The sequence below is a fragment of the Patiria miniata genome, unplaced genomic scaffold (genome assembly GCF_015706575.1).
Source record: "Patiria miniata isolate m_02_andy unplaced genomic scaffold, ASM1570657v1 HiC_scaffold_23, whole genome shotgun sequence".
Lineage (NCBI taxonomy): Eukaryota > Metazoa > Echinodermata > Asteroidea > Valvatida > Asterinidae > Patiria > Patiria miniata.
The window spans coordinates 7071343-7096915 of record NW_024037062.1 but is presented as its reverse complement, the minus strand read 5'-3'; the positions used below and the strand labels follow the sequence as shown (position 1 = coordinate 7096915).

Here is a 25573-nt window from a genome sequence, read left to right as displayed (position 1 = left end):
AGGTAATGGCAAACGTCACAATGAAACTCCAATGGTTAACGTCATAAAATTTGCCAGGCCTTTAGAAGGACTTCTTTGCACACAGGGCAAATTTGTTATCACAGATCACTGGTTGCTGGGTGCCAGCATATACATGTCCATGTACACCCTTCTACGAATATGTACATGTATGTACACGTAGTGGTGCGATAGTTTGCGCTTACGAATGGACATTCAAATCGTCCCACAGTGCACAGTTCTGGTTTGTTAAAGCATCTACATGTAGAAGCTTTAATGAGAGTTTGATCAACTGCAAAACATTTCTCATGGAGCCTGTCTGTACTTTTGGGTGGGGGGAGTAATCACTATAGAATGTTGGGCAAACACTACCTCACCTCTGGAAGACTCGGAGTTGTGGTTACGCGCATGTAGACCAGAGTTCTGACCTCTTATCACAGGTGGGGAGGATCAACAGGCAACAGCCTCGTGCAATATGCATCTTGGCTGTATCGCCTCCCCTATTATAGTTTGATTGGCCTACTTCTGCACACCGATGTGTTACGCGTAAGTTAAAGCAGCATAGAGACGATAGAGTACTGAAGTGTGCCGCGTATTCTGTTCCACGTGCACAGCTTTAAAGTGTGTGAAGACATCCGTGCGCGCGAACCAGAGTGAACCAGAACAATGACAGCTAACATCACACTTTGGTACTTTATTGGTATGCCTGTAGATATTTAAATTAGTTTGACCCGCTACGTCATATAAGGCAATCTGACAATCTATATGCTGGCTGGTGTCAGACTCTAAACATAGAGCTAGAAATTAGGGCCCGCTATTTTGAGTCTGTGTTCAGAATAACACATCCCAAGGTTACCGTGTAGGTCTTTTGTGTGTCCGGTAAAGAAGAGTATGTGCCCAAGTTTGTCACTAGGCAAGAAGCGTTTTGTATGAAGAAAAAAGACTGCATTAGCCTGCAAAAGTCATTTTGGTACTGGACAGTCATCTGCAAAAGTCAGTTTTGAACAGAACTCGTAAAAAATAGAGCTGTTTTAAAGATAAGGATTACCATTTTTTGGGGTCAATAGTTAGCTTGAGTAACTCCAGCTTAACAAGCTCATCAGGAATTCACATGTAAATATTCCTGATCAGCTTATTAGCTGGAGTTACTCAAGCTAGGTCAATGTCACGTCCCCTTCCAACATGTCCAAAGTGAATAACATTTGTATTGTTAAAAAAAATAGCAATTTAGAAAAGAAATCTATTTTTCAGGATGAAAATCGGGGAATGCAACTTTAAACTGGTCCACTTGTGTGCTTTTAATGCCGTGCCCATGTTTTTATGGTTACTCTGAGTAAAGTAAACCATGTGTGAATGTACTTTGAACTTACAACTTATTCCCTGCAATTGTATTTGGTTTCAAGGTCTCGTGCTTGTGGTTTTGGGAATTGAATGTTGTTTACTTCCTGGTTTATCCTCATGTGACTCCAGCTTATATCACATGATGCAGTCATTTGTCACCCAATCTTGTTTATCATGTTCGCACTGCCTCAATCACTACATCTTGCAACTGCTGTTTTGTTTAACATTTGTTGTATTTTTCTCTTCTGAAATGTACGTATGGGTAAATGTTCCTGCTAATTTTTGTCTAAAAAGTTGTTGTCTTTTTGTCATGCTTATTTCTTTTTGTAAAGAAGGATTAATACAGTACATTGTACCTGATAGCTTTTTCCCTATGTAGGCTATGTTTTTCTCTGTTGTTGTTTTACTAGATAAAAAAATGTATCTTGCTTTGATTTTCCCAGGAAAATTTGCTGTGACAGTTCGCCGAAAAGTGGAAGTTTGGTGTCACATTATTGTTGGAGTCAAAACTGGTTCTTTGATATTTGTTTGTGAACTGCGAAGACTAAATGAAGTTTTAGCCCCAATTTAAACATGTTGGAATGACTTTGAAACTAATTTACATTTTGTTTGTTTGTATTTTACAGATTAGTCGTTAGGTTCTTCACAGATGTCTTGAGTTTTATACGGCTTACGCTGCACTGAATAAGAAAAACGCTGTCTCGAAGTGTGGGCGCGTCAACGTCAGCCACATGCACCAAAATGTCCACCGTTTATCAAGAAATTGACGAGAGTTTGAAAACTCCAGCGAGACCTGAAAGCGAAACGACATCAAGCGTGGAGATTGACTTCCCGGCCCCTGCTAGAACACTGTTCGGCATCCAACGAGATCGTCTGGGCGTGGTTCTATGCATATTGGTCTTAGAGCTGTGCGAGCGGCTGACCTACTACAGCATTGCTGGAAACCTGGTGCTCTACTGCACCAACGAGCTGAAATTCTCGAGTGCCGACGCGACCACCGTTACTTTCATCTTCACAGGAACGTCTTATTTTGTGCCGGTCGTCGGTGGGTGGATTGCTGACTCCGTATCAGGGAAATACAATGCTATCTTTGGAGCAGGCCTCATTTATTGCATAGGTATCAGTTTTAACTTCTTTTTTACCCATGTTTGTTGTGTTTACAAGTGATCAAATGAGGCTGTGCATTTTCAAATAATTTAGTACTCGATTTTTACAACTTGGACTCGAATATTATTTGAATAATTGAAATCGAAGTAACTGATCCAGTTAAACATGCAAGAGCCTAAACTGGCTGCTGATCTGGATTTACATATGCACCAGTATGTATGTATATTTTCACCATACAATAGTATAAAGAACACGTGTAAGAAGAAATTTGAGCTAATTTTCCTTGTGGACGTTCTAACTCAAAACGTGTGAAAGAAGCATTCATCAAAAGTGTGGCATTTGACATACATGTACATACATGTACATGTCGGCCATAATTATGGTTGCGAAGAACGATTTCTAAAGGTATACGTTACACTATTTTGAATGAAACTACATGTTCACAGACATGGTCATGTTGGCAGGTGAAATCTTTGAAAATTAATTTCTCCGGTTTGGAAGGAGAAAGAAGGATTATTTCCCCTATAATGATCCACGTGTGTGCTAAAAGTCGTTGTGATATGTTCATTACTTTTCGTTAAAATTGGAAAAATAGGTCTGACTACGTGCAATTTTGACAATTGTAACACTGGCGGGCGCAATACCCATCAATCTTTTTAAGCCTCACGAATACTAATGAGGTTCTTATCCATTGCAGGCTATTGTTAAAAAAACAGCAATTTGAAAAATTAATTTTGGTGTCTTTTCTCTATTTCTTTGATCAAGGCACGACCATGTTGCCCATCATCTCCATAGATTTTACCCAGTATGGCCCCCACCTAGGGCTGACCGTGGGCCAAAAGCGAGGCTTCTTCCTATTCAGTCTAGCCGTCATTGCCATCGGTACAGGCGGCATCAAATCCAACGTGGGCCCGTTCGGAGCTCAACAGTTGGATGATCTTGGAGAGGGTCCCGTCAAATCTTTCTTCAATTGGTGAGATTGTGACGTGGAAGGTTACCGTTTTGATGGATTAATTCAATGCCACTAACTGTATGCTTCACCCTAGCCTTGGTCTTAAGGCGCTTGACAATAGTGTCCAACGGTTGGCTGCATTCGCCCATGGTGAATGGGATTTACTATTCAACAGTTAGGATCATTCTTGTTCCATGGTTTGATATTTGTGAGCAAATGCATGCTGGTGTGCGCGTTGTGCATAGCGCTACTGTTCAAGAGCCAGTAGCTACAGAGTTGGGTTCAAATGTTTCCTGAAGGGGTGGTTTTAGTTGGAGAGATAAATACACTGCCCACCAATTGTGTATTTAAATAGAAGTTCATTTAAACTGTAAATCAAAAGACAAATATGTCGTTACATGTTGTTTTGATGTAGTTATTTATGAACAAAACCATCGTTCCTGCAGAGATTTTAGTGTTACAGCTGCTACGGTATTACACTTTGCAATTTGATTTTACCGTGCTCAGTAATTGTCAATTTTGGACTTTTTCATGTGAAGGTTCTACTGGTTCATCAATGTGGGTTCGGCTGTCTCCTTCTCTGCTGTGGTCTACGTACAGCAGGAGATCGGATTCGATGTGGGATATGCCATCCCAGCAGCCTCCATCGTCGTGGCGATCATCATGCTTCTGATTGGCCGAAAGTGGTACCGCATGAGGCCACCTGAAGGTCAGCAAACTTGAGTAATTTTCTTTAAAGGGAAAATACAACATTTGCAAACATCAAAAAATAAAACTACCAAATCATTTTGAAATACCTTGCTGGACTGTTAGTGAATGACAGTGTAAAGCATCCTGTAAAATCATGGCACCTGGTATACTGTCATTTAAAAAAAAAGTGGTATTTTTGTATCAATTTCCAACGCTGATCGGCCGATCAGCGTTGGAAAAAACTGGCTTTTTTCAAATACTGGCCCCAATTGACCATCGCACTTGTTTGCAATCGATTACAAACCTATGATCGGGTACGAGCCAGTTAGACTGGTTCCCTGACCTTACAATTCACCAATGTATGTAAACTGCTCTGTTTCTTCTTATATGGAGTCAGGGAGCCAGACTACAGGAAAATGATTGTTTTTCTTGGTTTTTATAGCATTTTCGAACCCAAAACCTCAAAAAAGTCAGTGTAACTATATTTGCTATATATTTCCAACCCCCCAATTCCATCCATTTCTGAAAATTACAGCAAAAGCAAATGATGTATATTCCCTTTAAGTTGAATTTTCTTTATAACAAAGAAATTGACTGGAGTGGGTTTGAACAAGTATACAGGCAAGACGTTGTTGTGGTTTGATACATGATAAGTCGCTGCCATGAGAGGGCGTTACCACCAGCAACAACATCTAGGGAAGCTTGTAAAAATCCCCCCCTCCCGAAAAAAGAGGGGAAACGAGTGCACATGCACTACTTCTGCACGCAATTGCCACCCGTACTACCACGACTACATACCACAAAACAGCTGCCCAGTGAAGTTGCACAAAAGTCTTGCTGCATCTTGTACGTATGTGTATGCTGCGCACTGCATGGAAGAAATTTAAGAATTTGGTTTGGACTACGAAAGGTTTTGAATGTGCACTGCATGTATTAGGCCAAACAGGTGGACGCGCATTACACAACTACAAGATTACCAAGATGACATTTCTGGCGGTTTGTGGGCGATACCGGTTTGTCGTGATAACGCCCTCCAGCGGTGGGGGTTGTCGCGGCGGTGGTTTATTGCATATCTACAACAACAACGTCATCTAGGTTCTTCTTTTATATAGTACCAACAGTGGTGTAGGCTTAGCTCTCAAGTTTGGTATTGAGCAGCCATTCCTTTGTGGGAACATCAACATCAGCCAAACCTTGGGCTCCATTGGGTGGCTGCTGGAGAGAGCACTCACAGATGATGTCGTTCGCCATCTGTTCTTCTGCTCGGCATTTGCATGCCGGGCTTAGTGTAAAGCCCAATCTGTCATATTGGAATTGGAACGTCCCACTCCAGTTAGCAGGTGGTTTAGGTTCACCCATGAGCGTCGGGGGAGGTCTGAGCCAGGAGAGCACTCTGATGGCATGGAGGTGCAGCTCCTCAGGGGTGATGATGACAGGTGCCACTGCTGCCACCATTAATTTTTTTGGGATCTTGGTTGGTTCATCTCCTAAATACTCAGCGTGGGAGTTTATACAGGAGACCAGAAACATTGGGGCAAATCTCGTCTCTTAGTGATAAGTGTTACTTGGTTCTTTTACGTGCAATAGGCTAACAACACACAGGACCTCCGGCTTAACATCCCATCCGAAGGATGAAGCAATGGTTAAGTGCCTTGCTCAAGGGTACGAGTGTCCACCCGGCGGGCTCGAACCCATGCCACTGTTGCCTCTGAAACACCAGAGCACATGATTCCGGTGTTCTTATCCACTAGGCCATGATACTCCACAGTCCATTTGGCAGTCCATTGGATGTTGTTGTCTTCGTGTGTGCCTGTGGGAGGCTGGGAGCACTGACTATGCCTCCGGTGTGAGTGGATGCCTTGATCTGAGGCGAGGTTGTCCAGCTTCTTCAGTGATGACCTGATGGAGTAGGTGGTCTTGATTGAACGCACGGCAAGGCAATGCCATAATGTGGGTTTTCCCTCTCAGGGCAGCTAGTGACATTCCTGCTAGGACTGGGAGCTTTTCCGCTGGGCTTGGTTGCATGCAGCCAGTGATGACACAGCGCGTGTTGTTTAGGCTCTCATCTAACAAGTGCGTGTGAGCACTCCTAGACCATACAGGTGCACAATAGTCAGTGGGAGCGTAGTCCAGGGCCAGGACAGATCTAGAAGTACATTGTGTAGAGATGCTGGCTCCCCATTCTGTGCCTGTGAGGCAGCATATTGTAGTGCTCAATGTGCTGTGACCTTGTCGTGCAGGCCTGCCAGATATTGGCTCTACCAACTGAGCTATCCAGCCATATGTTGGCACACTACCAATTGGTCCATGTTTGATATTTCTAAAAAACTGTACTAGTATTTGTCCAAGATTTCCCAATTAGTTTTGTTTTTTATCTTTCAAGGGAGCGTGTTCACAACTGTCGCCAAAATCATCTGGCAGGCTCTATCAAGAATCAGGAAGCCTAACGCCAGGAAAGACCAGATGACATCCTGGCTGGATCGCGCCAAGCACAGCTTCGGTGGTCACTTCCCAGACCTCAAAGTGGACGAAGTCAGGTCCTTGGGAAGAATTATACCAGTTTTTATCGTCATCATCTTTTATTGGACTGTGTACTTCCAGGTGAGTATAGTCTTAGTTCAAGTCTGGAATTTTTAAATTCCACTGATGCAGCCAGTCCCAATCCTTGACTGCTTCCCGCTCCCATTATATGGGGACCGGTGGCTAGTTCACATTTAAAGCCAATGATTGGATCTCTTGAGTGCGTGCGCAGTGTGATTTTTCATTTTTTAAAATGATGTTTACTGCTAGTGCTGCAGCCAAACCGCCGAATCCGAACCGAACCGAACCCGAACCGAACTAAAATGGTCGGTTCGTAAGTTCGGCAAGTATTTGTTGATAGCGCTAGGAACACTATTGCTTGCAGTGAAAGGGCAAGATTAAAACGCAGGGATGATTGAATTTACCATGTTGACAAGTCACCGCACTCATCTGCAGTATTTGCAATGTTCTAGCCAGGCATACAATTGAATATCAGGCCAGTACGTTTTGAAAATTATCGTACCCACCTGCAATTCTCTCAATGAAAAGAATGTTCTATGCATACATGCATGCTATGTAACTATCCCTGCCTTGTTCCCGCGTGATGTAGTACATGTACCTTTGGTAAAGTTGCAGTTGCAATGCAGTTGCAATGTTAGATCAAATCATAGAGCTATATTGAATTACTAGAGTGCTAACTCGTGTACAAAGTGATGCCTGCTGGGCGCATCACAAACATATGGAGAACTAGAAATGTTGTACGTATTTTGTACGTCTATTTGCATATCTGCGTTTGTATTCCATATCGGTGCGTCATCGAAACCGACACGCCCAAAACCGATCAGCAAATGAAAGTGTCATTTTGCTCTACGCAAACAGCGCAACGTGTGCGTGTCCCTCCGCTGCAGATGCTTTTCGCTGTGACGTTTTTTGAACCAGCATGACGCTCTTAAGTTGTTTGCGTATCTTCTACTTGCGCCTTACATGTAGAGCACACTTATAAAAAATCAATCCATCTATTTTGATTGTGTTCTACAAACACGCACATACATTCAAAATGCCTGCGCCCAGAGCCCCTTCAAAGCTTCTCCGCGCAAGAATGAAGAGTGAGTGCTCTAGTAATTGAATATAGCTCTATGGGTCAAATGCAGTTTTGAATAATCAAATTCCAAATTATCTGAAATGGACAACCCTAAAGATCACAATTATGATCTTAACTAGTGTGCAGTTTGAAAGTCATGTTTGAGAAAAACAATATAGCATTTCCATAGTAAAAAATTCCATTTGATGGGCCGTAACGCCATAACTTTTGTTCTCACAATGTTTATGAGTTGTAATAAGCCAATTCGGTACTCCAACTGCGCATGTGCATAACAAGATTCCACAATTTTTACTTTGGGATAAACGCAGTAGTTAATCTGCACTCTGCAAGTTTTTTCATGCAATCAAAAAGATGATGGATATTTTCGTTCGCCCCAAAAGTTGGGGCATACAGAACACTAAAATCACTTCGCGGTCCAAACTTTCTGGAATTTTGTGCATACTTCAGAACAATACAATCTCTTGAATTTTGCTGGTACTTGCCTTGATTTTGGGCACATATGGCAATTGTTTATCCCGAAAGAAAAATCCTGACATCTGGATGTGCACGCATGCAGTTGAAATACCGAACTGGCTTATTTTCAATTATTGTACATGTAAATCATCGTGTCATTGTGTTGAATTGTCTCCAGATGTCAACGACCTATTTGCTACAAGGCGAACGCATGCGTCTGGTCTACAGCGGTTTCACTATCCCAGTGGCTGCTCTCAACCTCTTTGATGTCGCCATTATTCTTGTCATGATTCCCGTCGTGGATCGTATCTTCTACCCATTCATGGCAAGAATTGGATATCCTCTCACCAAACTGAAGCGAATAGGTAAAGACCGTATCTCCTCATGCGGTTGAAAGACTGTTTTGAGCACTTTTGTTGCTTCAAACAAAACAGATGCACCAATATGATCTACTCTACACAAGTTGTGCTCCTTAACCTCATACTGCGCATGCTTTTCTGTCTGTTATCCGCTTAAAGTTTTTCCACAAGTTTGCTAAAGAGCACGAGAGAGCAACTTTGCAAACAGGTCATCATTTAACAGTAGGGCAAAGGCATTGTGAATAAAAATAATACTAATAACAGGCTTTTACTAATAATGGGATATCAAAGCGCTTTACAATTATTATTACCCCTGTTTCAACGGGCAAACACTCCTGAAACCTTCTCAATTCCCTGGGGAGTACACACGGCCGGTAGGCGTTGAAGTCACCGAGTAGCAGCACTTTGTCAGTCTGGGGGACATGTTGTACAGCAGAGGGAAGGGCGCCATAGAACAGAGCCTTCTCCTCGTCAGATGATACAAGGGTTGGTGCGTATGCGCTGAGCAAGGTGATGAAACAGCCTTCCACAAGTGGAAACCGAAGCGTCATCAGGCGCTCGCTGATGCCAACTGGCAATTCAGGCAGTGACAAAAACAACAAAGTGCCCGTGGATGCGTGGGGAGCCGGCTGGGCGGCATTTCCAAAATAACGTGTATCCTTCGCCGACTTCCGCAAGCAAGCCTTTGTCGGAGAGTCGGGTTTTGCTGAGGGCGGCGATGGCGATATTGTATTGGTGCAGTTCAGCGTTGTCGAGGAGTGTGCGAACGTTCCACGTAGCAACGTTCAGAGCCTTCATCGAAATATCTTTATTTTTATTTCCTTTTGTATTTCGACCGCATGATGATACACTCCGGCAAATGGGGCAATCTGGCCAGAGAAGGAGGAACAGGCGATTTTTAGGCCAACTGTTCTAGGCCCCTCCTCGTATGAGGTGAGCAGCGCGAATCCTGATCAGGCCTGCTCAGTCGACTCGGTAGCTGCCGAAGGAAACTGCTGTTCCGTCCCAGGTTCCGTCGACCATCTTTCTGAGCCCGCCTACATGCAGATAGGAACAAGAGGCTTCCAGCCAGTCTGAGCCTGCCCCACTCGTTTGTGAATCCATCGCCCCAGGACTTTTGATGAGCCTCCATTCCAATATGTGAAAGTGATGTTGAAACTTGTGCAAAGCGCTGTCACAGCGCTGCAGTGCCTTGCCGAGAGCTCTGGTTGTTCGGAGGTCGCCAGCACGTAGGCACCACATGGGTTTTGGATCGGACTTTACCTTCTCCTAGGCAGATTGCTGAACAAGGCTTACGAGTTCTACCTACCCGGGTGTGGAATCAGAGTTGTCCTTCTCCAAGGTGGACTGCCAGCCAAGGCTGACGAGCTCCTTCCGCCCAGGTTTGGAATTAGAGTTGTCCTTCTCCTAGATGGACTACCAACCACGGCTAACGAGCTCCATCTACCCGGAGCACCTGGTTATAGCGTCAGGACAGGGTTCGACCTAAGCGGTGGTCCGCTGGCCAAATGCCAGTTGAATTGCTGGCGGACCAGCTGAAACACCTTGCCAAGTGGTCCGGCTGGCCAGCTGAAAAAATCTGCGTCAAAAAAATGCTTGTTGTATTTATTTGGTTTCTTACTTACTTAAGCGGGCCCCGAACCCCACGCCGTAATTTTTTTGACCCACTTTTTTGGGGGACCACAATTTTTTTTGGCCCCCCCAAAAAATGTGTTCTGGATCCGCCCTTGTTCGTAGTACAATGAAAATAAATCAGGCTAAGACTTCGCCTACTGAGGCCTAATTGAATACCCCTTTCAAGCTGCATAAAAAAAATTGGCCAAAAAACCCCCAAAAAATTCGACCGACCAACCCTATTTTTAAAAGACATGTAATCTGAGGCAGAACTTTATATTTTTTTTGCGGCCTCAGATCATGGAGGAAGAAAATAGACCTCTATTGCTCAGGTGACATGGGTGTTGACTATAGTCTAGTTATGACTTATGTGAAACTGAGTAACTGGTGGGTACACGCTGTATAAGACGGACCAGTCAAAAACCTGGCGGACCAGTCAAAATTCTAGCCAACTGGTCCGGCTGGCCAGTCAAAAAAAAAGTTAAGGGCAACCCCTGCAGGAGCACGCTTTCACCCTCTGTCATTTAGTCAAAACGGGGTTGGCACGAGAAGCCAGACAGTAGGATTTGGTTAGGAGAGGCTGATGTTGAGACGCCATGCTAAAGGATCGCATATTTCAGTGGGAATGGAGCTGCTTGTTTCTCCATACCACCCCAGCACGTCCTAATCTTTTAACCCAGCACGTCCTAATCCTTTAGACCACTAGGCCACGGCACTCCACCTATATTATTATTACTGTTAATTGTTTCATACACATCTCTCTGTTTTTGCTTTTGTTTTCCATTGTTTGTAACCTTGCAGGTATTGGCATGGCACTAGCTGTCTTTTCCATGATCTTGGCAGCTGGAGTCGAGTTTGGCCGGAAAGCAAACATCAAGGAGTATGGCTACTTCCAGCAGGAAGTTGCTGGCAAGGCTTTCAATGCGTCGGACTTGTCCGTCTTTGCACAGGTTCCTCAGTACACGTTTATAGGAGCCAGTGAGGTTTTCACAAGCATTACAGGTACAAATAAAGTAGGGGTCGAACAACCAGTGTTTAACCCTTACTCTCTGAGGGTAGTTTACTGCATGTCAGTTGGTTATGCCAATGCCCTCCAGCTGCAGTTTATTGGCAGATAGTTTGTCTTAACAGTGAAGGCTCCAATTGGCAGGAGTTGGAGGCCCTGGAGGGTGCCTGATACTGACCAGCTGGGGGCACGCACTATGTTATCAGAGGACTCTCATTGTTCTCTGTGGCATGTATTGGAGTGCCTGTCCAGTTACCCTTGAAATGACATGGCAGATATTGGAGGGCCATGCAAAAAACATAGGAGATTTTCTTGAGGCACATATTGGCATGCGTTGGAGGGTCTAGTAGGGTAAGGGTTAAGTCAAGTACATTGATTTTTCACAATGGACATTTAAGTAATTGTACTTAGTGCATGACATTTATTAAGCTATGGAAAGTCATGGAAAAAGGCTAAATTTTGTTATTTTACAAGGATTCATGGAGAATTAATATTCCAAGAAAAAAAATAATGAAAACATCATGAAATCCTGCACAACCCGTACATGATGAAGCGTAATATTTGGCTATGGCAGTCTTCCAGTTTGTGCACAGAATTGTGCACTTTGTGATAAAAGCATGAAACTTCGCATGTCAGATCTTCTTGCGATCATATTTTTTTCAGATATGGAGGCATTTCATATCTGACCCTGGTGACCTGTCAGAGGTCAATGACCTTTTGAAAACACCACTTTCCTATGACCCGGTCTACGTCATACTTGTAGGTCTTCATTAATGAAAATGATGACCAATATGGGAACATTTTGTGACCTCTGGTTATTTATAAGATTTACTCTTGAAACCCCAACTTTTTGAAGACCCAGGTCTAGCTGTCAATTGCTCATGCTGTGAAACAAATTTCACATCTGACCTCTGGTGACCTGCAAGAGGTCAATGAACTTTGTATATACCCTAATTGCCGCTATTTATCATATTTACCCTTCCAAATGCCACTTTGTCATGACCCGTAATAGTGCAAAAGAGGTGTATTTTAAATATTATTCTACTGCATGTCATGATGAATTCAGACCCCAAAGACAATTTTGTTATGACCTCTGATCTCCATTTCCCTTTTTAAGGGCAGACGCAGGCGCAATATAAGAGGCACATTGGACAAGCATCACACTCTAACAGTGACCAATGGGTGTGGAAAAAAAGATTAAAAGTGTGGTTACCCAAGTCCATCTGGAAACAAAAGTGAATAGTGCTTGACATTGTACATATTCCATTGCAAAAAGTCCCACTGACTTTGATTCCTGTTGCATCATGTTGTGTCTGCCAATTAAACAAAAAGGGAAATGGAGGTCAAAGGTCACCCAAAAAATTATTTTTTGGGGTCTGAATTCATGACGTGACTGTAGAATAATAGGTGCAATACCTTTCTTTTACACTATTGAGGCATAGGTCACCAAAAAATGCTGTTTTGATGAATGCCAGCACTACAGAGTTGGGTTCAAACAATTTGTGAAGGGGTGTTTTGGAAGAGAGAAATACCCATACTTTTTTACCAATTTTGTATTGAAATAGAACATAATTTTAACTGTATTTAGATTTCAATAATTTTTAAATATTAAAACCAACAGAATCTGCTGAGGTGTATGTCATAAAACAATTGTTGAATGCTTTACCTCGTGATGTAAAAAGATTTGAAATCATTTAAAATTTATTTTAAAATAAATCAAATGACAAGGATCTATATGTTAGTTATATATGTCAGTTATATAAAACAAATAGTGAGTGGCTATTAATTGTGAAATGGGTGGAATATATTATCGCTCGGTAAAATCTGGACTTTTGCAGTTCACTGGCTTTGCCTCATGAATAGGGAAAAGTTCAGATTTTACCTGGCCATAATATTCCTGCCTTTCCACTCTGAGTTACTCACTATTTGTATCATTCATTTATCTACCTTTCGGTCAAAAAGCCAAAAGTAAAAATTATAAATTTCCAATGAATTTGTTGAAAAATTTTATTTTTTTTGAAACACCCCTCTACCTATGTTTATGGTATTTGCCTCTCATGAGTGCTACCAAAAATCTCCTTATATGGAGATTTGCAGTGCAGAATGCGGCAGTGCCAGTTGTAGTGTGAATTTAGGACTTGATGAAATACGGACTCATTGATAGTATTGTGCATGCCTAATAAGTGAAGATTGTGACCACATGTCAAAAAAGTCAGTTTCATGTGACACCGAAAAAGTGTTTAAAACCAGCCAGCCGGTGTTTTATTAACTGTTTAAAACCACCCACGTACGTGACTGGCTCTTAACTAATAGGAATGGGTAAACTGTCTTAAGTATTTATTATTCTATATTTAAATCTCTATTATTATTTTTGTTATGGTTTTTATTGTTGCAAATGTTGTTGTCTTTGCAGGCCTAGAGTTTGCGTACTCTCAATCACCCAAAGCAATGCAAGGAGTGGTCATGGGGCTTTTCTTGCTAACATCAGGCCTAGGTAGCTACATCGGTTCACTGCTGGTCACTATCGTCAATGCTATTACCTCAAGTAAGTTAGATAACATGAAGACAAATATTTGTGATTGCATACATGTAGGCCTACGGTACTAGCCACGCTATTTGTAAATAGTATTTCAACCGCTGACTCTGTTTGAATCCTGCCGCGCTGTAATAGCCATGTACTAACCCTTTTCAATTGTACAAATCAGCAGAAAGCACCCTTTCATCCTTGATTAGAAATACCTGATGTTTTTTTGAAATTTGCATAGTGAAATTTATGAATGAATATCTCCCAGTAGAGGACGTCTCATCCGGGAATTCCACCCAATGAATATAAGTTCCGATCTATATCCAGCAAAAATGGTCAAAATTGGCCTTCAAATAAAAGAATTACAAGTTACGTAAGTTGGTAATTAATAATATTTCAATATCTCATTTTTCACCAAAACTACCAAAATAGCTTGATACTTGACAAGCCCGTGCTTATGCATGACCTTTCAACCCTCACCTATCGACCCATACACAGAGAAATAGCTGGGGTGCCCGGCCACACTAAAAAAAACGTCAAAAATGTTGCCTCTGCTGACAATTTCTTCGGGCCAGTGATGACGTCATTGAAATTTATCTCTTCCCTTAATTGTTTGATGATCAGCAACATGGATTTTTGGGGTAAAAATGTGTTTTTATTTGATTGTGGCACTATTTTGAACAACCTGGAAGTGATTCGACCATATTACTCCTCGTCGCCACGTCATACCATTGAAAAGTATATCAACAGGTATAAGCCAGCTTAACTGGTTCCCTGACCTTACAGTTCCCCGACATCTATAAAGTGCTCTGTTTCATTTTGTGTGGGGTCAAAGAACCAGACTACGTACAGGTATAACCGAATGTTCGGTGTAGCGGTGTTCTGTATAGCGACATTCCACTGTAATCCTATATGATAGCACTGCCCAGCGCACACATGTGACAGTCTTTCAGTCAGTGAGTCAGTCAGTGAGAATGGTACAGAGAGGAAACAAAGCTGGTCTCGCATAAAAATCTGACTCCTATGAGAATCAGACTCATCACTCTCGCACGTCACTCTCCCAATTATCATACTTATGCATGCGCAATACCACCAACAAGTCCATACTACCAACAAGGCCAATGTAACAACCGTGATCAGCCTTGTCTCATATTACTGTTTATTAATCTTCTTGATTATATCTTTGTAATGTTTTTATTGCTTGTTCTGTTTTTATACTATTGTGGCGCTGCTTGAACCGGGGCTCCTCTTACTCAAGTCGCCCTGGCCTCCTGACTAAACCTTTGGTAAGCCTAGACGAGCGGTGATCTAGGTGACCTAGGGAATGCGTCCGTTCGGAAGGCCATATACCGCCAACACGTACAAAGTAGTCTCCTTAAGGGTGTTCACTTAAGGGAGGGACACGAACTGGCAGACTGAACAAACGATGAAGGAACAGACACTGACACCTTTATTCATCAGACAACAACGACAATCAAGTTCTTTAATTCTCTATTGGGTTCAATTAGAATGTAAGAGTTAATCAACAATAATTACTGGATGAAACGGCAGCTGCGTCAAGGGTGGACTATTCGCAGCGCTCCCCCACGCTCTTTTGCGACTTCCTATCAGGCAACCCCAAGTTACCGGCGGCAGGACTCCCGAGGCCCCAGTGGATACAGCCCACGAGGTAGCAACACACAGACCATAGATTCAGATCCCCGGTGTGTCTCCGGCTACTAACCTCCTGTCCTCGCCCAGTCGTCAGCACGTCAGTGCAGCAACACGACAACGCACACACACGTTCGTTCTCCATGAGACACTGCAATTCACGTCCGTTGTGATCAACTCATGCTTTAGAACGTGTGAACGGACCCAACTGCAGAGGGTGCTGCGCAAGCTCGCTGCTGCTCGCGCTATAAATAATAACTCGCTGCAAGCACACCGTTGCGCCACACAGCCTCACCCTCAAGTTCAGGCCGTCCTTGGTCTTCAAAACTGATATAACTAAAAGCAAAGGATGTGCTTGCTCCTAGCATGAAACAATAATTGTCAAAATAATGTTCACTTAAGGCAATAAACTTAAGGTGAAGGTGAAACTTAAGGTAAGTTAGGGTAAGGTCTGGTCACTTAAGGTAATAAACTTTAGGTAAGTTGAAACTTTGACACAACTCTAGTCACTTAAGGTAATGAACTTGAGGTAAACAGTTGCAGGAATACTTAAGTAAACATCTACTTCGCTGGCAATTTCAGTTCACTATTTGACTCTCAAAATGATTTAAATAAGATCTCACAAACATCCATATACCTTATACAATGAAAATCTGTTTTACACGCAAAAGGTTCTCATGTTTATAAACACAACTCTGACTTAAGAGTCTTAAATTACAAAAAGGGTTTCAGTTACTTTAAACTTTAAGTAACTCTAAACAACAGTTTAGTCAAGCAACAACTATAAATAAATCATGCCCTTAAGGTCATGAAAACAAAACTTAATTTGCAGTTCTTAAGGTTCTTAATCAAGATGAAACTTAAGATGACTTTGCAGATACGTAGCTACTGAAGAACAAAACCGGCAGTGAAATTGACCTCGTAGGTTCTCTCAGTGATTTCTTCAGAAACTTTGACACCGTTCTGGAACCTTGATGTGTGCACCATCTTGACATGCCGGACCTTTCCAGCCATCATTATCTCCAAGTCGGGGGTGCTGACAGGTACTGCACGCTGTGACCCACGTTCATCTCCACGGATTTTGAACACTCTGGCTGAGGCTGGCTTGGGAGATGAGGTACCCTGCGCAACACCAGTTGCAGGATAATTGATGTGGTGCTTCTTCTCCTTACACTTCAGGGAACTTCCTTCAAGGACTCGCCGAAGGCTAATCTTCTGGGAAGGGGATCCGGCTGCGATATTACTCGGCTCACCATGAAGCACAACACGCACATCCTCCTCGTCCTCACTTCCACTCTTGGACTTCAGATCTTGAACCATGGACATCATTCCCTTCGGCTTTCCACCAGATCTGTGTTCCAAGGATTGCGGCTGTTGGCTAAGGCACTGATCGACCAACGACAATGATGCCGGGGAAAGGGACAACTCAGGAGCGTCTGCGGTCTCCATCCGCCCAGGAGTTAAGGGTACCGGCCATTTAAAGGCATCCTCGGTCGACGGCTCCTCTGTTCCCGTTTCAGACTCTTCTGCCGCCTTCGGCTGCTTCCCCTTGGGCCTCCCATTATCCTCCGTCATGTCTGAAGCTCGGCGCTTGTCAGGGCAATCCTTCTGTCGCTCCTTATTAGCCTGCCTACTCCCTGCATTAGCCTTTCCACGTTTGTGTTCTTCCTCCGTCTCCGGGTAGATCTTGGCCAAGTCATCCAGAGATGAAGGGTGGTGATTGAAGTGCACCTTCAGATTATCCTTCCTCGTATAGCCCCGCTCACACTTCAAGCAGAAGAAGAGGATCTGCCTTGACCCATGACTACTCGCATGCTTGTCAAACCTCCTCTTATTTATGAAGGTGTCACCGCACTCTTACACTTCAGAAGTCGTACTGTGTCCCAGTCCTTGGGTCGACTCCACTCCTTTCCTTTGTCCATCCTTCACTAGATTTTTCAACTGCAAAACGAAAAATAAACACTAAGGTAAGCCTCCTTAATACTTGTACATCCCCCCCTTGAATTTGTCCTGCTTACGTCACTTATGTAATTCTGATCATCTGAATCTTTGATTAACGATATCGCTGAGGTGGCCGCCGCTGGCGCAGTGGGTTCTTTCTCGCCCGCGCTGGGCTTTGCCCTGCTGCCGCAGGTGCTGTTTCAGTTCTAGCCGGTACTGAGGGTTGCACATGTCCCGCCTGTGCCTCCGGTATCAAGTTCTCTTGAATTGACTCCTTACTTTCCATCAGCGCATCTGCTTCTGCTAACTCCTCTGTTTCAGGGAGATTGGCTTCCTCAAGTGACTCAACTTCAGGTGAGGCCTGTTTTTCCTGGTCACTACCTTGGCTCACTTCACTTATCTCTTGTAGCTGAGTTTCTGGATAAACTTTATTTTCTCTCTCCAGACTACTACTCCTTTTGGCCCAAGGCTTCAACAGTTTTTCCTCATAGGGCTTGAGGCGGTCGCTGTGGACAACCTTCATCTTTCCCCCACTCTTCCCTTGAATCCTATAAGTCACGTCGGATAGTTTGTCCAGTATCAGGTATGGACCTTCCCACCTGCACATCAACTTTGGAGATACCCCTTTCTTTTTCGCTGGGTTAAACAACCAGCAGAACTTGCCCTCGATGAACTGTTCCTTGCAGACGTTCCTGTCGTAGTGGCGCTTCTGCCTCCTGGCACTCTTTGCAAGGCACTTATGGGCTCTGTCATGAGATCGCTGCATCCTCATCCGCATCTCTTGGGCATAGTCCAAGTCTTGCGTCTCCTCTGCAGATGGTTCCTCAATTGTCAGATCGATTGGAAGGGAAACTTCCCTGCCAAGCATGACCATGTTGGGCATTTCCCCCGTTGATTCCTGTGGAGTACTACGGTACGCCGCTGTTGCAAAAGGCAACTCTCTATCCCAGTCCTTTTTGTTTCCCTGGTCCTTCATCATGATTGCTACAATGTTCACTAGTGTCCAATTAAAGCGCTCGAACATACCGTCTGATTTAGGGTTGTATGGTGTTGTCCGAGTCTTTTCTACGCCAAGGATCTTACAAACTTCAGCAAGTAGGTTCGCCTCAAAGTTCCTTCCCTGGTCGGTGTGCAACGTCCTGGGAACTCCAAACCTGCACACGAACTCCTCGACAAATCGCACCGCAACGGTGACCGCCTTTTCATCAGGGATGGGATACGCTTCAAACCATTTACTGAAGTAATCACCGACCACAAGGATGTTTCGGTTTCCACTAGTTGTTACAGGGAAGGGCCCACAGATATCCATAGCCACTCGCTCGACAGGTAACCCAACTAAATGTTGCTGTAGAGGTGACTTCCGCTTCTTGCTCGACGACCTTCTCTTCGCACACAAGTTTCACTGCCTAATGAAGGACCTGACATCAGCACTCAAGCCTGACCAATGGAACTTAAGGCGTACCTTAGCCATGGTCCTTTTTGTACCCAGGTGACCGCTTGTCCTTCCTGCATGCATCTCCCGCAGTATCTCCTCCCGATACTCTTGTGGCACTAAAGTCTGCCAATGCACCTCCCGTCCATCGTGGGACTCCCACCGACGCTGCAAGATCCGTTGTCGGACTGTCAATTGTTCCCATTGCAGCTAGTAGTTCTTCGCAGCCATGGATTTTGGAGAAACTATCTCCCAGTCAGGGCGTGTGCCTGCCTCTTCCTTAGCCTGAATAAGCCAGTTCATCTGTTCGTCCTCGAGCTGAGCCCTTCTCCAACCTTCCTTTAAGATTTGGGGTTGCACCCCCACCACACGTAAGTCTGCTCGAACCTCCGCGTCTTGATCCGAAGTGTCCATCACAACACTTCTTTCCACAGATTTCTCTTCATCTGCGTCACTGCTGATTTCGTCCCTTCCGCACTGTGAGCAGGGTCTGCGTGACAGGCTATCAGCATTCAGGTGTGACTTCCCAGCCCGATGGACTATCTCGAAGTCAAACTCTCCCATGATCTGCAGCCAACGCGCTGTTTGTCCTGTCGGGTCCTTGAAGTTTAGAAGCCACCTCAAGGCTCCATGGTCTGTCCTGATTGTGACTCGATGTCCATATATGTACTGTCTAAACTGCCTCAGAAAATTAACAACAGCAAGCAGTTCCCTGCGCGTAACGCAATAGTTTTGTTCTGCTTTCTTTAGAACTCTGCTGGCATAAGACACAACTCTCTCTTGGCCGTCCTTTACCTGAGACAGAACTCCTCCGTTCCCTAAAGCGCTGGCGTCAGTATCCAGGATGAATTCCAACTTAGGATCAGGATACATCAAAATCGGTGCCCTAGTAAGTCGTCCTTTAAGTTCCTGAAACGACTCCTGGCACTCCTCTGTCCACTCAAATTGCCTTGATTTTTCAGTCAGACGGTGCAGGGGACGGGCGATGTCCGAAAACCCCTGAATTAGGCTTAGCTCTTTAGAAACTGTCCTCCTGTACACATTAACGTCGTCCAGATATACTAGAAGAATTTCCCAGTGCAGGCCACTGAGAACTCACTCCATGAGCCTCTCAAACGTTGACGGCGCGTTACACATGCCAAAGGGCATGACACGCCAGTTAAACAGCCCTCCCCTTAAAACAAACGCCGATTTCTCCTTCGCTTCGTTGTCCGGGGCTACCTGCCAGTAGCCTGAAGTCAAGTCCAGGGTTGAAAACCAGCCTGATCAGGCAAGGACGTCCAGTGAGTCGTCAATTCTTGGGATAGGGAAGGCGTCCTTCACAGTCATTGCATTTAGTTTTCTATAGTCAATGCAGAACCTTTTGGTCCCATCCTTTTTCCTGACCAATACTACATTTGAAGCCCACGGGCTGCTTGAAGGCTCAATTTTTCCTCCCTCGAGTAAGTCCTGAACTTGTCCGTATATTTCGTCCTGCTCTGCAGCAGGGAACCTTCGTGGCCTCTCACGTCTCGGCCTCACATCGCCTGTATCTATTCGAAGCTTCACCCTGTTAGTGTGCCCAATGTCGTCCTTATCCCTCGAAAAGACGTCACTATAGTCGTTCAGTAGCCCTGCTATCTGTTGATGAAACTCTGAGTCGACCCCTTCAGTGCTTCTGTTATACAGGTCCCTTAAATATTCAGGTAGTTCCTGCAGTAAGGAACCCTGCCATGCTGCTCGCCTTCACAACGCACAGCCGCTGTCCTGGATTAAATACGCGAATTGGCAGCCTTCCTTCGTCTGGTTTCACCAGTAGTCTTGCCACTACAAGTCCTCTGCCCGAAAGTTCACCTTCATCTGCAGGTTCGAGTACTCCTATTCCCGCTACCTTAGTTGTAACCCGGCCTGGCACAAGAGCTTCGTGTCCAGGCGGCATGATGGTCGTCTCCTCAACCATCACTCGGGCGCAAAAATGTGCGCCTTGTCTGTCAAGACACTTGATCTGCTCCCAATTTACGGTGAACATCAAGTTTCTAAAATCCAGCCTCCCATCGGTCGGCATCAAGTAATCCATTCCCAGGATTCCTTCGACTTCCAGTTGTGCAAAAACAACACAAACTGCTCTCACTGACTTCCCAACCTGGACCGCTACACAGGCGCTTCCCATAGTCTTGATTAATGTTCCGTCTGCACCATACACTCCAACTCCTTCAGTGTTCAGCGTAGGTCTTCTTTCCGGTGACATATTGTAGTACGTCTACATAGAAAGTAAAGTGTTTGTAGCACCAGTGTCGATCAACATGTTCACCTTAAGTCCCCTAACCACAGCAGGTACGAAAAGTCCACTTCCCTGTCGCAGCGTCTCCCTTAAGGCTGGCACCTCAAGGGTGGGCAAGCCTCCTTGCCCGCAACTCAAGGGGGATTCCTTAAGGGTTTCCTCTCCTCGCAGTTGTCCATCACTCTCCAGCGGTACCTGGTGGGTCTTCACCTCCTGGTCTAATGATCCACTTCCACCTTAGTGGTGGCTTCCTTTGCACTTGTCTGACCCTTGACTTCTTCCAGCCGTTTCACAGGTCCCTGAGACGGCTGCATGTCGTTTCCCGACATCCTTGATCTCCTGGCCTTCGGTTTCTTGCAGTCTCGCGCAAAATGCCCTTTCCACCTGCAATTGTGGCACACGTCCTCAGTGTGTGCCTTCCTGCGTCCGAAAGGTCGTCTCGTCTCCTTGCTCCCAGTAGGAACATTCTCCCCTAGACGGGAAACTATCTGCTGGACAGCTCGATCTACGACTGCCTGATTAACCGGAACCTCTCCCGTAGCCTCCACGGTTGGCTCCGTTTCCACCATTCTTGTATACTTCTTGGTTTTATCTGCAGCTCTCTGCTCTTCCACCTTGTGGAAGCTCTCAGCAGCCAGAGATGCCTTAATTGAGTCATCCAGGGATGTTGGTTTTGCCCTGAAAATCGCTTCTCTAATCGCCTATTTCCAACTGAATCCATGAAATGTCCTCTCGCTAATCGATCCCTTCCTTCCTCTGAGAATTCGGGAAACGCTAACGCAGAGAGCTCCCTGATACTCTGCCCTAACTCCTGTAATGTCTCTTTTTCACCCTGACGACGATGTTGAAGCCCCATTAAATGGTACTCCGCCTGTTGACCTGGGCCGAACCTCTGGTCTAACGAGCTGATTAAATCCCTGAAGGAATATTTCCTACCCTCCGGCTGGCAACCCAACACACTTAAGGCTGGTCCCTGGAGGCTTGCAGCAAGAAGCACCTTCGCTTGCCCATCGTTCCAACCATTGGCCACACAACAGGCCATAAAGTGTGCCTTGTAGTCCTTGCAAGGCACCTTACCGTTAAATCTATCCGGACAAATGTTCCGTTTCCTTAACTTGATCTCTGATTCAGCCACGTCCTCCTTGACTGGCTCCGATGTGTTTTTCTCCTTAAAGACCGTTCCTGCAGGTCCATCTTTCTTGGTTGTCTCCAAGGTACATTCCTCTCTCACAGAGGTTGCCATCGTATTGGCTGGTGTTGCTGGCACTGTTCCAAAGGGTGACATCCTCTGTGTTAGCGAAAACAACTCTGGAGTTTTAATTCCCGGTGTCATTTCCAGTCCACGCTGCGTAGACTCCAGCAACTCCCCTTTTATCTTCTCTAGTTCGTCCTTCAGACGCTGCCTTTCCTCAATGGCCTCCTGAAGAAGTTCATCTCCTCTCTGGACATCCATTCTAAGAATGGCAAGTTTTTCCTCCATCATGTCTTTATTCAGCAGTTCCATTCCTTTTATCCTCTATCCTCAAGGTTCCTGATGTACGCTTTTATCCCACTTCTGACACCAATGTGGAGCTGCTTGAACCGGGGCTCCTCTTACTCAAGTCGCCCTGGCCTCCTGACTAAACCTTTGGTAAGCCTAGACGACGGTGATCTAGGTGACCTAGGGAATGCGTCCGTTCGGAAGGCCATATGCCGCCAACACGTACAAAGGGTGTTCACTTAAGGGAGGGACACTAACTGGCAGACTGAACAAACGATGAAGGAACAGACACTGACACCTTTATTCATCAGACAACAACGACAATCAAGTTCTTTTCATTCTCTATTGGGTTTAATTAGAATGTAAGAGTTAATCAACAATAATTACTGGATGAAACGGCACCTACGTCAAGGGTGGACTATTCGCAGCGCTCCCCCACGCTCTTTTGCGACTTCCTATTAGGCAACCCCAAGTTACCGGCGGCAGGACTCCCGAGGCCCCAATGGATACAGCCCACGAGGTAGCAACACACAGACCATGAATTCAGATCCCCGGTGTGTCTCCAGCTACTAACCTCCTGTCCTCGCCCAGTCGTCAGCACGTCAGTGCAGCAACACGACAACGCACACACACACACGTTCATTCTCCACGAGACGCCCCAATTCACGTTCGTACTCAACGACGTGCTGTGATCAGCTCATGCTTTAGAACACGCGAACAGACCCAATTTCAGAGGGCGCTGCGCAAGCTCGCTGCTGCTCGCGCTATAAATAATAACTCGCTGCAAGCACACCGTTGCTCCACACTATCGTATGCTTGTTGTAACTGCTGGGCACCTTTGAAAAACAGTGTTCCACTGAAAGGTCTCCCCAGGATAAACAAGAAATAAATAGATATGCTACACCGGTACCCTGAGATCAGCAAAACTAACAATAATTTTGCTATTTCAATTAACTTGCTTTTAGGTGCGGGTGGGGCTTGGATCCCGAATGAAATCAACAAAGGTCACCTTGAGTACTTCTTCCTTCTACTAGCTCTGATCATGGCCATCGACTTCGGCTGTTTTCTGCTCATTGCAAGGGGCTACATCTATGTCGAGGATGCCGAGCTACAGTATGACAACCGAGCCCCTGACCCTGAGGAGAGAGGAAAAAGATCTAGCAGGAAGAAACAGGGGGGCAATCAGTCTGAAACCTCGCCCCTTTTGAGTGATTCTGGAATGATATAGAAATAAGTTGCCTTTTTGTTTCTGCCATCACCTACTGCCTTTCCCTTGGACTTTTGCCTTTCATTCACATGTGTGTTTAAATTTCTTGTATGTTATACAAATATTGAATGGCTCAGAGTGAAATGGGAGGAATATGCTCGCAAGGTTAAATCTGGACTTTTCCATTTCACGAGGCGAAGCCGAGTGAACTGGAAATGTCCAGGCCGAGCGATAATATTCCTCCCATTTCACAATTTAAATATTTGTTTTATATAACTGACATAAAGATCCGTGTCACTTGATATATTTGAACTTTTATTTCACTACAAAATTGGTGGAAAAATTTCTCTCTTGTAAACCACCCCTTCAGGAAAATGTTTGAACCCATCTCTGTAGCGCTGGCTCTTTGGAACAATAGGCGCTACAAGGATGATCCTAACTGTTCAATAGTATTTCCCATTCCCCATGGGTGAATCAGACTTTTTGAGCCCCTGCGTGAATGGGAGCAATAACGAATGTAACGTGATGTGAGTCCCACCAATCAAATGACAAGGATCTGTATGTCAGTTATATAATAGTTACTAAGCTTGTGTTATTGGGCCTATAACGCCCATCCATCAATATCCGAGACAGTTTCGCAATCTTATTGACCTATATCGCCATTTGCGATATATACAGGGCAAGTCAACTTAAAAAAGCAAAACCCTAACCCCCAAAAATATATTTCATATTTAAAAAATATGTAACACATAACACAATGACTGGAAAGCCAATTTCGTAAGCTACTTTTAGTTGAAAAAAAAATAGTAAAATTGCTGAATCCGTTCAAAGAATATCACCATTTACATGCAGTGACCCTAAAACCTGTTTCGTCCCAAACAGGTATTTAACAAAACAACAACTAATCCCTGAAAACACAATAACCACAGCAAAACCCCCAAATTCTGGTAACGGTTTTGTGCCAAAGCATGAAGCTTCTGCGGAAAATATGTTGCTACCTGACGCCACTTTTTTCTTCATATATCATCTCAATGAAGGTCATTCACTGCAAAATGATGATAAGACATGAATCTGGCTCTGAGGAAATACTTAGAAAATGTTCTTGACTCTCCATAGACTTTGTACACAATCGCGGAAGTGGCATCAGGTTGCAACATTTTTTTCCGCTTCTGCCGTGAATGACATCCGCGCAGTTTACAAACCCAAGCACATGCAGACATGCATAGTGATTCATATTGTGCTACAGTCTTAAGGAAATTGTGCCTCGAAATTGATCATAAGATGGACAGAGGCTGGTGAAAATCATGCCTTTATGGGAGCAACAAACAACACTGTCCAGAAAAGGGAAATTTCCTTGTCTTATTCTCTGGGTGAAAGTGCTATGCAATATAAATAGACCATTATCATGTTGCGGCCATCTTGATTTTTTTCCCATTCAAATCAACGTAACCAACATGAGGCTGGAAGGAAAAATGGCCTGGACCTTTTTGCACAAAAAAAACATCATTCAGTACTGTTATTGGATACAGGGAGCATGACTGAAATGGTGGCAGCATGATGAAGGTCTATATGGTTCCTTTTTGAAATTCTTAGCAAACTATACAACTCATTGTTATAATTTACTCGTCTTTCACATGAGCACGTAGGTCTATGATGAATTTTTCAAAGAAGTATGAAATACTTGTACAAAACACACCTTATTTTTGTAAATTATGTAATTCACTGATTCTTTTTTAACTGATATTTATGTATATATGTGTATTTGTATTTGTTAAGAAATTCAACTGAAAAGAATATTGTTGAATGTTAATTCTAAATGTCTAAGAATAAGTAACCAGAACACAGCATTGTCTGAAATTAACCTTTAGTTAGTTTAGTTTAAACCCAGAAATAAACAAAGGAATTTTTATTGAATTTGTAATGAAAAAGTTTAAGCTA

The 25573-nt window shown here is 44.2% G+C and overlaps 1 protein-coding gene across 1 annotated transcript; it reads left to right on the top strand.

The window, feature by feature from the left end:
* Nucleotides 1–1536: 1536 nt before the first annotated feature.
* On the top strand, nt 1537–23680 carry LOC119731252 (solute carrier family 15 member 4-like). Its single transcript, XM_038204343.1, has 9 exons — nt 1537–1590; nt 1965–2455; nt 3211–3418; nt 3937–4106; nt 6471–6688; nt 8341–8527; nt 10937–11137; nt 13555–13686; nt 23394–23680. Exons 2-9 carry the CDS (start codon nt 2080–2082, stop codon nt 23654–23656), a joined length of 1755 nt encoding a protein of 584 aa, XP_038060271.1. The 5' UTR covers nt 1537–1590; nt 1965–2079; the 3' UTR covers nt 23657–23680.
* Nucleotides 23681–25573: the final 1893 nt, after the last annotated feature.